At 39.3% G+C, this 15404-nt stretch overlaps 1 protein-coding gene across 1 annotated transcript in view; it reads right to left on the reverse strand.

Annotated features, from left to right (window-relative positions):
* LOC115927296 overlaps positions 1 to 15404 on the reverse strand; it is an 18209-nt gene continuing 2805 nt past the window's right edge. The window contains exons 3-5 of the mRNA XM_030993037.1: positions 14194 to 14711; positions 4610 to 4709; positions 1 to 505 (exon numbers count right to left, since the gene is read on the reverse strand). Of these exons, the coding sequence (XP_030848897.1) occupies positions 455 to 505; positions 4610 to 4709; positions 14194 to 14711 (669 nt within the window). The 3' untranslated portion in view covers positions 1 to 454. The remainder of the gene's footprint in view (positions 506 to 4609; positions 4710 to 14193; positions 14712 to 15404) is intronic.

The following is a 15404-nucleotide window of genomic DNA, read 5'->3' on the forward strand; positions in this document are numbered from 1 at the left end:
GATTCATTCATTACGTAATATACCAATGTTTTATCTTTAATTATGGTACTTTACATCATGAACCATAGTGAAACCAACGAAAACAGACAAATTAAGGCTTTTCGTCTTGGCCTCATCGGAGTAAATCGCATTAATTAATTTAAAAAAGCCGAAACTTGACAGCATAAGTGGAAGCTACAGGAAAAAGCGCGCGTTCGTTCTTGCGATTTATTCTGATGAGGGTGAGACGAAAACAAATGAGTGTGTCTGTTTTCGTTTCTATTTTTTCGATTTTGAAATAACGATCAACCCCTTAAATATAGTGACGTATATCCGCTTGATCGTAGTTATTAGTGTAACTTAGTCAATATAAGACATGATGTATGAGGTCCTTCAACGAGCATAGTGGAATTTGTCAGGTAGAAGGCAATGGTACAGGTCAGCTTGACCGGTAGTGTGTAGCCATCGCTGAAACTCAACGAGTGTGAGTAATGATATAAGATTTGTCATCCTGGAAATTACCATCCTGAGAAATAAGAAAAGTGATATCATAATAAGGACAACGTATACCATAATTACATAAGTTGTTTTGGAGAAAGAAATTAATGCTGACGGAAACAATTACATTAACAAATGAGCGAATTGATATTTTCAAATTCCTTATTCCATTAGGATAATTGGTAATTGATCTAGATTATATGACAGGCTTGCTTCATATAGAAACACAAGGTCTTTCTCCGGTAGCATTGCATGCGACTAGGCATTAATATTGGCATCATCGGGGGACTTACACCACTCATACGAGTACTTTTTTCACACTGGCAAAATTTTGCTTAACCCCGTACTATAGGTGGGGATTGGGGGGGGGGGGGGGTCTTAGCCCCACCTATAGTCCGGGGTTAAGCTCATTCCACTTTCTGTTCAGGCTCGTATTTACCAAATTGGGCTAGCCCCACCTACAGTACGGGGTTAGTTAGCCATGCAAAATAGCAGGGCTAACCCCGCAATTGTGTTGCTAACTCCGCAATTGCGGTGCCAAGAAAATGAAATAGAACAGAAACGAAAAATGGTCCGAAACTACGCAATGGAGCGTATGGCAGCTGGCCGGATGCGAAGTAAGGAGCCCACTGTCCAATCAGAGACGACGTATTCATGAATAAGGATTTTACCGTAAAGCACTACCGGTGCGAAAGGTCATGTGAAGCGCGCTTATTGTGCTTATTGTGCAATGTTATTAAAAGGCCCATGACATCGAAATACAAGTGTATTCATGTTGGTGTGCAGTCCTGCATACATCTCATATTTTGATATGTAAATTTTTGAATTTGTTTCATAGATTTTTAAATATTTTTGGATTTTTTCTTTTCTTTCAAACTTGCTAAGCTCCACCCCAAAAACCTCCAGATCTCATTCCCCTTGTGACATCATCTGTCAGTCATCAATGAGTCAACTTGAGAAAGTTGCATGTAACTTTGCCAAAGTTGACCACCTGTTACAATACCACAGACAATAGCAACATAATTTGTATAAGTTCCTATGTCGGACATGTCAGACTAAACTTATATTCTAGAATAGACAATGGTATGTAATTTCCCCCAGCTTAGCACACGTTCATAATATAATTGCATGCTTCGATACATTATTATGTACGATACATCATCATGTCTTTGTTTTCCTGGTGATGCTACAGCATGTATGACATAGCAACTTGTATGTTGCTATTGTATTACGTATTGTAACAGGTTGTCGACTTCGGCAAAGATACATACCACTTTCTCAAGTTAGCTCATTGATGACTGACAGATGATGTCACAAGGGGAATGAGATCTGGAGGTTTTGGGGTGGACCTTTAATAGCAAGTTTGAAGAAAAAAATATTAAAAAAAATATTTAAAAATCTATGAAACAAATTCAGAAGTGTACATATCAAAATATGAGATTTATGCAGGACTGCACACCAACAGGAATACGCTTGTATTTCGGTGTCATGGGCCCTTTAAGCGCAGCTGCAGAAAATGCCCTAATGAATATTCATGATATGGAGCTAATCCGGGGCAGTGAGAACAGCGAGAATTTTCTTATTCCGGAATAGGCGCTACTACGGGACTAAAACAGCGTGTGTGAAAAGCCAAACAAAGTTAGTCCGGGGTTAATGATATAGTACGGGGCTATAAAGCAAAGTACAGGGTTAAGCAAAACCAGCGTGAAGGTAGTGTTTGTGGATGAAACGCAAGTTAAAAGGGAAGTCCACCCTGATATTGAGTTGTTTTTAATATAAGCAGAAACATTGAGAGAAATAAATTAGTGAAAGTTTGAAAAATAGGAGAGTTATGAATTTGTTAAGTTGCCATTAGTGAAACACAAATTTGCAACACCGTGACGTATCATGCAAGCTCCTTTCTAAGTTTCTCTCTTTAGAAAATGTTATAAACTTTTATTTTCTTAGTTATATATGACGGAATAGATATGTTTCATACAGGGTTGTATATAAACTTAATTGCATTATTTATATTTAACTACATTTTCTTGTAGAAAACATAGATTTGTTCCATGAAAATGGCCTCTCTAACATGTGCTCTTAATTTAAAATGACTGAGAGCAATTCTGAAGCTGTCCATATGTGTTGGAAAAGGGGCACCTACAAAGATTTACATTAAAGCGGAAACAATACAATTTTTGTGAAAAGGCATTGTTATATATCCCGGGCTACTTTGTAATTATTGATTTTTGTTTCTCTATGTTGTCCAAGATACTACCCCATACTTTGCAGTTGCATTTTTGGAGGTCTGAACATTACTTTGAGAGAGATCGAAGCGATTTCAAGAGTAGTGAATAATAATAATAATATTCGGTTCTTGTACTTATAGCGCATATCACATTACATATTCCTTTTAAAGCGTTTCCAAACAGCTTTAGGAATTATCATTCTAGCTTTAGTTCCGGCAGCTGTTATAAGCGCACAGTGCGTTTTAAGTTCAAATCATAACAGGTACTTATTTAGGTCATCTGGGTCGATTGCGGCAAATGTAGATTAATGTCTTGCCAAAGGACATTTGTGCCGCGGCTTGACTCGAACCTCAGACCTTGTGATCCACAGTCCGGTGACATATCCACTCGACCACGACAATCTCCACAGGAAGTCGTATTTCGACTGATTAGATCAAATAATTAGATGAAATAACCAATCCTGGTAGAGTTTTAAGCACGAGCTTATGGTAAACTAGATGGAACTTCGACATACATGTCTTGAGTTTGATGGTAATCCGTCCGTCGGTTCTAATAATAATGCGATTACAAGCTATTTTGCATATATAATGAGCCAAATGACCGTTGACCTTTGACCTCATGACCCCAACATCTAATCAGTTCATTGGCTAAGCATGATACAAATGTCCATCGGTTCTAATGATGTGATCATAAGCTATTTATGCATACATAATGAAACCTGTGACATTTTACCTCGTGACCCCCAAATCTAATCAATTCATTGGCTCTGCAAGATACATCCATGACTTAGGTTTGACAGGAATCCATCAATTGTTTCTTGAGATAACGCGATCACAAGCTATTTGTGCATACATAATGAGCACTGTGACCTTTGGCCTTTGACCTCGTAACCCCAAAATCTGTTCAATTCATTGTCTCTACAAGATACATCCATGACTTAGGTTTGGCAGGAATACATCAATCGGTTCTTGAGATAACGCGATCACGAGAACGGGACGTACGGACGGACGGACAACCCGAAAACATAATGCCTCCGGCTACTTCGTAACGGAGGCATAATAAAAGAATTGATGAGACATTTAATATATAATATTACATGTTCGTGATAAGATAAAAAGCATAAAATGTTGGATAAAATTCTAGATCAAAGAAATGCTCTCAGTTGTTTTAAAAAGGGGGTACATAGGAAGTCTAGGTTTCGGGTAAACAAGGAGTGATAAAAAGAGTTTTGAAAACCTCTTCATTATCTAAAATGTAATATTCGTGAACATATGGCAATGTATTGCTTTAATAGTCTACGGAGTTCCAAAGGGCGTGATTTAGAAACGAGGATATGTTCGAAGACGCCTTGATAGCAGTTAAGTAGAATATGTCATGGTACCTTTTAGGGACAAAACAAAAGTGTAGAAAGGGCACACTATAAAAACAGCGAGCTGGAGAAGGGACATTTGGTGGCGTTAAAATGAGAGCGTGGGAATCCAGGGCATTGCCTGGGATTCACTGCCTTTCACTGTGCAAACTATGCAAACTATGCAAACTATACCATAGCACTATACCATGGATGACGTCATATATATGCGATCGATCAAGATCAATGTGCTGTCGGTCGTGGTCGCGGTACTGTCGTCTGCGCTGCTCTCACTGCACTCTACACTTCTTCAGTGACAGTTAACATAACTATTATTATTATGAAGGTTGGTTTGAAAAATATAAAACAAATATATCATGCACTATTTCAATCCACTAGTTAAAATGATGGTTTCCTCGGCGACAGTGCTATTCCTGCCACCTCGATCCATAATTTTAACTAGAGCCTCTCAGTGCATGGTATATTTGTTTATTATACATACGAAATTAAGAAATAGTGAAAGTGTACAATGGACACAACGTGGATCAATACTTACATGATAAACATGCACATTGAGGTCGCCGCGTGGAGATGTGTGAAGACCTTTAAGATGAGATTCTAGTTTGCCGCCCTTTTTAGTACCACACAAGTAGAACCTTTGTCCAGAAAACAGAGTGATGGCGGGAAGGTGTGTTGGGTGTTAGAGTAAAAAAGAAAGAAGCCGAGAGAGATAAAGACAGGGGGAATATATAGAGAAAGAGACAGGAATATATATATTCAATTTCAATTCAATTTCAATTTATTTATGTTTACAACAAAACAATACAAATCAATTATAAACATTTACAACAAATGTAGAAACACATATTGGAAACAGAGGAGTCCACTAAAAAACAATGCTTGTACAAGTGTTAAAACCTCAAATGATACTTAGGAATAATGAGTAATTAAATTAACTACCAAAGGAACTACAAAAGGAACTACAAAATAGGGGGAAAAGAGAATGCCAGCAGAGACGAGGAGGTCCTAGTTCAAACTTGTATTTACTACTGGTTTGCATCTGGTATTACAGCTGAGACCAGTAATCTACTAGTCCTAGTAACAAGTGGTATTCTATTTTTTCGACTTCAAACTGGTATTTATACTGGTTTACAAATTGTATCAAATATGGTCTCAACTGGTACCAGTTGAGACCTGTTCAAACCAGAATATACCAGTTGGAAATCCTTACTGGTTTCAACTGGTATCAACTGGAATTTCGACCTGGGAATGATAGAAGAACACGGTTAAAATACAAAGAGTAGACGATGCTAAAAAGGAAGTGAGAGATCGTGGGTACAAAAAATAATACAAAATGATGAGCTGCATGTGGGGTTGAGAAGAAGATGAGGAAAGAGAAATGCGCATTAGAAAGGAGTTAAGCATGAGAAGGCACAATATAATATATCAAATTACATTTTGAGTAAACGAGTAAAGAATGATCTTTTATTCAACAACAAATAAAGAGATAGACAAAGAACAGAAAAAATAAGAAAGAGAAACATACAGAGAATTCGTAAGATACTCTTAACTGTTTTTCATGTCGGGATTTGTATATGAGATGTTGTTTTCGTTTCCATTAACGATTCGACGTTGTAAGCTTCAATTAATAAAGCTACAAACTCCGGGAGAGGGAGGGGAGGGGAAGGGAGGGGAGGGGGAGGAAGAATGATCAAGGTGGGGGGGGGGGGGGTACCAAGCCTTAACAATGATATTGAAATTCACTGATCAGATAATAGGGACTTTTAGATTTGCCCGTCGATAGCTTTGACTGCAACGTGTGACGTCATTTTAAGGCACTGCGCATGCGTCATGTCGTCTCAGTCGGCAAAAGAGAATGCGTCAACCTTGATTTTCCTAAATCTAGTCCGGTACTAGTATATGCCGCGTGCGCATAAAATATACAGTTCCTCAGGTAGACAAAGGAACATCCTTTCCCTGCTATTGTGTTAAAATGTGAAGAACAGGTGTCACATGCATATTCACCTGTTCTACAATTTTTACATAATGGCAGTGAAGGGATGTTCTACCACAGCAATAGGCCAGTTTCGTAATGTAACCAAATTTAATGCATACGTCTTTGTTAAGTGCCCTAATACAAATTATTTCATTCACCTGATAAGAATAATAGTATTTCAATAGTCAGAATGCAACTGCATATATTAAGTGTTGCTAGGTAGGTCAAGCCATAATGTTTGTCCAACCAGGGAGGTGAAAGAAAAGGAGGTGAAACTCTTGTAATTTATTCAAACGCATTCTTGAGTTCTAAAGCGTAACAATGGGACGTGTAACATTCCACTTGGCTTTGAAGTTCCATGCTCCGAACCGCGCTTCCACTACGGGGACTTTCGGAAGCCAGGCACCAGGTTTACATTTATTACAAAATATTAAATTACCGGCAAAATTTCAGTGTAAATCAAAAAATTTATACGGGGATTTTATTGGGAATAGTGCATCAAACAAATTTTCAAATTTAGAACTCCGTCCTTCCTTTAATTTGTGTGCCAGAGTTGGTAAAAGAAAAACTACATCCTGTCAAAAACTCAATATTTTAGGATGATGCGCTAATTTGTGCATGCTTTAATGTCCCGTTATTTGATCCATGATTTACAATCTTCAATAACATTAAGTTTGCTAATGCGTGTTTTCGCGTGTTTTTTGTATTTTTCAAGTTTAAAAAAGGATGAAAGTACACAAGTTTGTGTTCGCTTGTTCTACTCTTTACACATTCAACAATGGATGAGAAATCATTGGAAGGGACAGCGAACAGTTGCAGTGATACCATTTTCTGATGTAGGAATTCTAACTCCTGAAATTTCATGCGCTCTTTTATCTCACCACCTGGTCAACAGTTGCAGATTAGCGCATAACTTTTCGGCGGCTTGGAGCATGGGGTCAAAGGAGAGCGGCTTGATTCCAGTCCTTCTCTATCACGTCCCTGGTCCAACCTGGCAACAACTGATGTATGCAGTTCGGATTCTGACTACTGAAATACTATCATGCATACTAGTATGCATTGAATTTGGTTACAAATACGAATTAAAATGGCCTATTGTTGAGGGTAGAATGAGGAACTGTATATTTTGTCCTCTTTCTTTGTTCGTCATGTTCATAGTGTTACTTCCTGCATGCATGTTTATCGTCAGTGCAATCTAAAAGATTTCTGATTGTAGTCAACATGGGCAGTTGAGTACGTTGACACGCATGATCAGTCGGCGTTCGTCATGTTCTCGTCCACTCAATCTAAAAGTCCCTATTATGAAGATGCGGACTAGTTAGAATGGTTTGGACGTATTGGGAACGAGGTAGAACTAGTTAAGAACCGTTTTAAACTGAGTACGGACGGGCTTGGACTGCCTGGAACAAATAAACCCGATCTAAACTTGATATGAACTGACTGTTGACGAGGTACAGACAAAATGGACGTATTGGAGACTGTTTATGAACGATCTAGGATCGTATTATATACATTTTTTGTTTTACACATTCTACCCCGACCATGACCCGTTTTAACGATTTTCTAGGACGGTTTCAGAACAAGTGAGAACTAGTATAGTATGATCGGGGCGCATACTGCTGATAATAACTCGACCACAGCACGTTGTAACACGTTCCTAGTAGGATCGAAGTAAGGCAATTCCGTTCATAGTATGGCAATCAGTCTGTTTGTAGTACAACCTCCTCGTTTTAGGTACGTTGTCACTCCGTCTAAATGGAGGACGGGGAATACGTTGAACAGGCTCAAAGTTCTAAAGCACTCTCCCGTACTCGCCAGTCAGAGCCCGTCCATGAAGTTATTAAACAGATAGTGAACAGTTGCTACTACGTTCAACTCCGTTCGCACACAGTTTGAGCCCGTTTAGCAATATTTTCAAGAACGTAGTGAGAACTAGTTCCGTGTGATGGGGGGCTTAAGATTTAAAAAAAATACCGATTACCGCCCCGCACTACGTTTTAATTCCGCAAACGAGGTGCGTATAATTTGGAATTAATGTCTATAATACGACCCTCGTTCGTTCATACACAGTCCTCAATACGTCCTTCTCGTCTGTACCCCGTCTACAGTCAGTTCATTTCAAGTTTAGATTGGCCAAATTTGCCATTTCCAGGCAGTTCCAGCCAGTCCGTAGTCCGTGTATACCCGTTATTAACTAGTTCTACCTCGTTCTCACTACGACAGCTCGTCCCCAACTCGTTCTAATTGCGTTCGAACGCGCTGCAACAGCGTGTGGAATCACGTCCTGGCTCAAGGGTGTTAAAACCCCAGTGCGTTCTTGCTATTTCTTATTCCCGTTCAACTTCAAAGATTCCAGCTGTGCAAATCAAGACATTCTAGTGAAGCCCCCATCACACCAAACTAGTTCTCAATACGTTCTGTAAATGTTTTCCAAACGTGCTCAAACTGTGTGCGACCGAAGTGAACGTAGAAGTAACTGTTTTTCAAAGTATGAAGGGGGAGGGGGGGGGGGGGCTAAAGTATAAATGATCACGTAGAGCGTAGCGAGCGATGCGAGTGGGGGTAAATGTGCGTAGGGTCCAGGAGCAAAGCACCCCGGAAGCTCAGTGGTTTCATGCATTTAAATACGGTCAGATTAGCATATTTTGAGACCTTATTTGTGACACTGGCAGGCAAGTAATTGGCTTTGAGTCCGGGGGCGGAGCCTCTTGAAGCTCAGGGGTATAAGGCATTAATAACGGTCAGATAAGCATCCGGGGGACAGCTTAAGGGCCCCGGTGGGTCCTGGGGGCAGAGTTCCCGGAAGCTCGGGGTTAAGGTATTCAACAACGGTCAGATGAGCATATTTTAATTCCTTATTTGTGACACTGGCAGGTCACTAATTGACATTGGGTACAGGGGTGGAGCCCTCTCGACTAAGGGGTTCTAGTCATTTAATTACGGTCAGATGAGCATCCTGGGCCAAGCGTTAGGATACTTGATTGGGCCAAGGGGGAAGCCCATGGGGTTTAGGCATTCAATTACGGTCAGATGAGCATCCAAGGGGACAGAGCCCCCGGAACTTCAGGGGTTTTAGGCATTTCATTACAGTTAGATGTGTATCGAAAAGGGCGGAGCCCCCGGAAGCTCAGGGTTTTTAAGCCTTTCAATTACGGTCAGATAAGAATATTTTGATACCTTATTTGTGACACTGGCAGGTCACTAGTTGGCGTTGGGTCCTTGACTAAGGGGTTTCAGGCATTACATTAAGGTCAGGTGAGCACAAGGGGCCCGCTTTAGGGTCCTTTGTAGGGTTCCGGGGGCAGAGCCCCCGGAAGCCCAGGGGTTTCATGCATTTAATTATGGTCAGATGAGCATCCAAGGGGACGGAGCCCCCGAAACTTCAGGGGTCCTGCAAGTTCAGGCGTTTTGAGCATTTGTTTACCGTCAGATGAGTACCCAGGGGTCCGCCTTAGCTTAAAGATTTTAGGTTTTTGATAACGGTCAGGTGAGCATATTTTGATACCTCATTCGTGACACTTGCAGGTCACTATTTTCTTTTTCTTTCTTTCTTTCTTTCTATTTCTCTTCAACATACTTTAAGTAAGGAGGCCAAAGGGGCGGGGTCGAGCCCAGGGGCGTCGCTAGAGATGGCTGTGGGGGTGTGACGCCCCCTCTCAACTATCAGGAAATTGTTGGTAAAATTGCGCTGTCGTCTGCAAAAATGAGAAAAGGGGGAGGGAAAATAGAAAGGGAAGGATGAAAAAGAAAGAAAAGAAAGGAAGGAGAAGGAAAGAAAGAAAGATTTTTTTAAAAAGACAGAAAAGAAAGATAAGAAAGAAAAGAAAGAAAAAGAAGGAAAAGGAGAAAAGGGAAAAAAGGAAGAACAAATAAGAGTAAATGAAACAAATAATGAAAGAAAGGTGAGAGAGGGGGTTAAGAGCATGACAAAGGAGGTGTGTGAGTTAGAGAGAGAGAGAGATAGAGAGAAAGGGGAGGGATGGGGTTGTTGGGTGGAGTAAACTCGTCGAGGATACAATAAAGATCCGCATAGATAATTATGTTGCTGTGTCGGCTCAGCTGTGTCGGTATTTTCGCTCTATCCATGTGTACTATATCAATACAAAAAGTTTGAACATGGTGAGATGTATAATGTCGGTCGGCCGGCGAAAGGAAAAGAAAAGAAAGGAACGGAGAAAATGAAGGAAAAAAAAGAAGAAAAACAAGAGAAATAAAACAAAAGAAACAAGGGAGGGGGGGGGGGGGAAAGAAAGGAATGAGAGAGGATGTGTGGGAGTAAGAGGGAAAGAGAGGGGTGGGTTGTTGGTTGGAGTCAGCTGTGTCGGTAGTTTGAATTTGGGAGATGTATAATGTCGGTCAGCCGGCGAGTTATTTTCTTCATACGAACTGTGACTTTGTATCCGCTATGACGACTTCGAGAGAGACTACAACTATAAAACTTGTATGTTCTCGAGGTTTTACCAGCAATCATTAAAAATAATTGTCAATTGTCATTGTCAACTTTAGTAATACTATAACATAGGATTTCCCGGCCAAATTCGCGTGTTTGTCATTCGAATTCATTTAGTTTGCATTTAAAGTTGCACAGATCGGCTTTACCATGCCAATTGTCATTCAATTTTCCAGTTTTTGTATTTAATTTAGGATTTTGGTCGAAGGGTTTCATAGATCTGTCATTCAATTTAGAAACTGCTCAACTAGCATTCAAATTAATATTCACTTGGCGAAGCGTAAGTTGTATAATTCAAATTAACACCTGTCATTCGTATTCGTAAGATTTTTATTCAAGTTAGGAATGTAAAGGGAAGAATTGCAACAAACTTTTACAGTTTTTAAATAATGCAGTTAAAATGCATGATTTGCCATTGGGGTCTAAGCTGTTATTCCAGTTATTCATTTTCAGGACAATGCAGATGGGTGTAGTCAGACATAAAGTAAAGAAGGGGCGAAATCAAGGGATATGGCATTTCTGCACGGACATGTTCATATACCCGGGAAAGGTGGGGGTACCCTCAATCGCCCCTTTTTACTACAGACTCGGAATTTTACAAAAAGTAATTCACATCGTCTCTTATACCCAGCACACCCCTCTGTTTTTCTTAAAGAGTTTCATAGTTTACTTGCCCGCCAGCAGATCGATGGCTAAAGACTTGGCTAAATAATGAATCATGTTCAAATTGTTGACTCTAGTCCCTACTCCAGTCACAGTATTGTACCCTTCTTCCATAATGAAATTATGATGAAATAATGATAAATTTATGATGAAACATAAGACAAACAACTTCCCTACATGAACATTTACAATATACATTTACATGAACAATACATGAACAATATATATTTATATGAACAATATATATTTATATTGAGACCATCAGGTCCGTAGATGCAAGTCGTTTTTTTCTTCTTAACAATCAAACTTGAATGCTGATGAATATCAGATAAATTTAATAAGTATAAGTGTATAAATGCAATAAAATGAAATATGATGAAATACACATAAAAAAACAATCTTGAAAGAAAAAGAATGAGCTATAAAAAGTGTGTAATAAACGAGAAATGTATATCGACCATCAATTTAAGTGCACAAAGTGCTAATTTGAATGCTACAAATAAATTAGAATGCTAGAAGTACACCGTCGCGTTGTCAGAAAATCGTGTTGCGCCAAATCGAATGACCTAATAGCGAAGAAGCACAGTATTCATTGAATGAAACATACGTAGATTCTAACGAAAATTCCATAGATTTGAAAACTAGAAAAAGGAATATAAACCCGAGATATACCTGACTGCACTAAAACCGTCGAATTTGAACGCAAGACAAATTAATTTAAATGATAAACCCGCGAATTTGGCCGGGAAATCCTATATCATCAAAAGAAAGAAAAGGTTGGCAGCTGTGAGCTTTGAAACGCTCTTGCCGATCATTCCACACTGGATAGTTATAGAAGCGAAAACAAATTTGTTTTACATAGCTACGATGCTGACTATAGTCTTGATGAAATTAGCCGTATAGTTATGAGGTCAAGGAAAATGACATTGTGCGCATGCGCAGGTATAGACAGTACTTAGAAAAAATAGCCCTTCCCCCCTCCCCTGGCCCCGAGTTTATGGGGTTAAATTTGTAGACATTGGCACATTGGTATTAATGTAGTTGTAGTTAATTGGGGGCTAGTTTTGTCGGTAATCGGTGGCCTCTAAAAAATGCCAACAAAATGAACAGTTTGACTTTCCTATATATATATACATATATATATATATATATATATATATATATATATAATTAGCTGAAATGACCTAATATGCATATTTGATGAATATTCATGATTTTTTTAAAATTTGAAATAAAATATATTTCCATACCTGTCTGATATACATAGGTTTCACTGATGTATCATGTTCGGTTTTGATTTGATTACATATGCGCGTATTATTTAGGCGGACTTGGTTATTTTCACAACTTTCTCATATCTGCAGATTCGCAAAAATGGCAAAAATTTCTTATATATCTATTACCGTTTTGAAAACAGAAGCCAACAAAATGAGTCAATTTTTCCATTTTTGCGAATCTGCAGATATGAAACTACATAGAATTGTAATTAAAGAGAAGGTTAAGTTCTGGGAAGAGGTGAAAAATAATTTGTGAGCGTTATCATTCTTATTATGCAAGTGTGGAAGAACATCAGATAAGACATGTTCCCTGAAAAGCATGGCTCTTCAAATGCCTTCATATTCTAAATATGTCATGTAACATCGTAAAACTCGGGGGTAGGATTTTTACGCCACGTGTTCGTGTAGTCCCATATACATCTTTCTGTGTACAGTGTTTGTAACTTTACCAAGACTTGGCCAAATTTCTTATCATTTTGATGATTCCAGAACCTTGCAATACACACAAATACTTATATGCTAGATGATAAACCCTTTCTGGTCGATTCCACACCGTTTCTTTCACAATGCAATGGCATGACCAGAACTCAACTTCATCTTTAAAGGTATGCTTAAAACATGTGTGAAATAACATTATTATTATTTTTTTTTTATAATAAATTTACCAAAATTGCTATTTCTACCAACTGACTGGTGTTGTGTGTGTGTGGGTGTGTGTGTGTGTGTTCGAGGGGCAGACTGTGTGCAAAGTATGATCACCCTATTATTAGTCTAAACGCTGCATCCTTTGGCCTTCCAAAGCCCTAAAGTGTGCTGCAATCTTTAGTCAGTATTTGCTATAAATTGGTTTGTGAGCACTTTTTCGAATTTCCGGGGGGGGGGGGGGAAGGTCCCCCTATAAGAAGTGATGTGTGGGTACGTGTCAGCCCCCCTTGATAACAGAGCACCTTTTACATTAAAGCCTAAATAATCGAAATCAATTTGATTTGATTAGACAGCTCACGAGCATAAGTTTAAAGCTAAAACTAATTCCTCCTTAAAAATTATTTTAAAAATCCAAATAAATTTTAGTTGCTGAAACAGCCCCAAGGGGAATACCCCTGACAAAATAAGTAATTGTTTAAGCTTCGAAAATGCACGAATTCCAAATTAAAAGAGGTAAAGCTGACAGGTAGACATACATGTACCTGTCACCGCATATAGAACATGATGTTTTTTTGATAGACGATGCACGCGTAAAATGATGCGCGCAGTCAAAAGTGATGCCTCCGCGAAGTCATAGAGCGGTTTTACAAACCATAACATAAGGAATTTGTAAAAACTGATTCAAGTGTGATTGTAATCCATTAACAGGTTTTCATAATATCATGATTGAAAGCTTCATTTCATATACATGTATGATCTTTTGATCTATGACCTCATGACCCTAAAATATTATGGGTTCGTTGGCTCTGCAGGATACAAACGTGTCCTGAGTCTGATAGAAATCCATCCGTCGGTTCTAATGATAATGCGATCACAAGCTGTTTTTGCATACATGAAGAGCCTATTGAGTCAGTCTTCCGTGGTAAAACATTAGGGTACGAATGCATGAAAGGAGGAAACGGTTTAGACGTGGGTACAGCCTCCTATTTTTCAAAATTAATACTGTAATTATGGATCAGATTTGTATGTATATCTCTCCTGATAAGTTATTTTAGAATCGTCTAGTATGATTGTAACCTATTTTAAACACGGTTCTAACAAGAACCTACCACACATCTGACACCGTCTTCACGCGTCTGCAACACTCGATGAGGTCAACCAGGCTTTCTTCATCCAAGGACTCCACCCCAGCCAGATGTAGACGCTGCAGGTTCTTGGTTTGTTCTTCGATCAGAAGACCCAATCCTCTCATCGTCTCTCTCGAAGCACTCTTCTTCTCTGATGGGAGTGATGACAGTGCTTTAAGCCTGATGTGTTTGAGGTGCTGTCCTCTGGTCCGACGAAGACCAGCATTGATCTGAGGTATGTCTCTCTCCGCATCATCGATAGTGATATCGATCGCTCTCAAGCGAGGTAGCGATGAGAGCAGACCTGTGTAGCTTTGTGACGTCAATCTCTCAGCCGATAACTTTGTAACGGATGGAAGCTCAGAAGGAGATGAAGGGAAACTGAAAGAGGAGTCTGAGATGCTGAGATGTTTCAGTGAGGTGAAGGATCTGAGACAGGACCACAATTTGACGGTCATTTCGGTAGATAGCTGACAGTCCTTGATTGTCCATATTTTAATCTATGATGACATACAGAAAGAATAAGTCGCCATTGTTACACAACATAACAAATACAAATTGTATAAAAGGGAGGAGAGTACGAATACATTTCTTAAAAAAAAGGTATCGATCGTTTGGAGAGGAAAGGAAAATATAAAAACATCATCAATACAAATCCTCGAATTATTTGAACTCAACCTGATATATTGATCGACACGCGTTTATGACTATATCTTAATTAATTTCCTAGCTACAATTTCCTATCAAAATCGTTATACCGATATAATTTATTTGTAATTAAAGATAGGCAAAATGTACATTATAAAAAGAAAATTATAATTTTGAATGCGTTTTTAACCGTTCTTTGTTCGTCCCCACAACTTTTACTCGCCGTACGGGCCCCGGAGTGTATATGTTATGCCTGGATTACATTTCGCCGGCGATTAGTCTACGGAGCCCGTATCCTGCCCGTATCCCCTTTTCCGTGCGGTCTCTATGCGGAGGCAGGAGGCGGTCGTGAGATTTTCGTACGGATTCACGGGCTCCGCAGCCTTTACGATTTTGTTTCGCGAGAAGTTAAACAAATTTGAAAAAAATCGTAAGCCCGTAGCCCGTATACATGTCGTAGGTGGCACTGCACAATCCCCGCACGGGCATCGATGCTCGTAGATAATGTAAACACAAACATCGTAGCCCGTAGCCTCCTACGATGT

The sequence above is a fragment of the Strongylocentrotus purpuratus genome, unplaced genomic scaffold (genome assembly GCF_000002235.5).
Source record: "Strongylocentrotus purpuratus isolate Spur 01 unplaced genomic scaffold, Spur_5.0 spur5_scaffold_20, whole genome shotgun sequence".
In the NCBI taxonomy this organism is placed as follows: domain Eukaryota; kingdom Metazoa; phylum Echinodermata; class Echinoidea; order Camarodonta; family Strongylocentrotidae; genus Strongylocentrotus; species Strongylocentrotus purpuratus.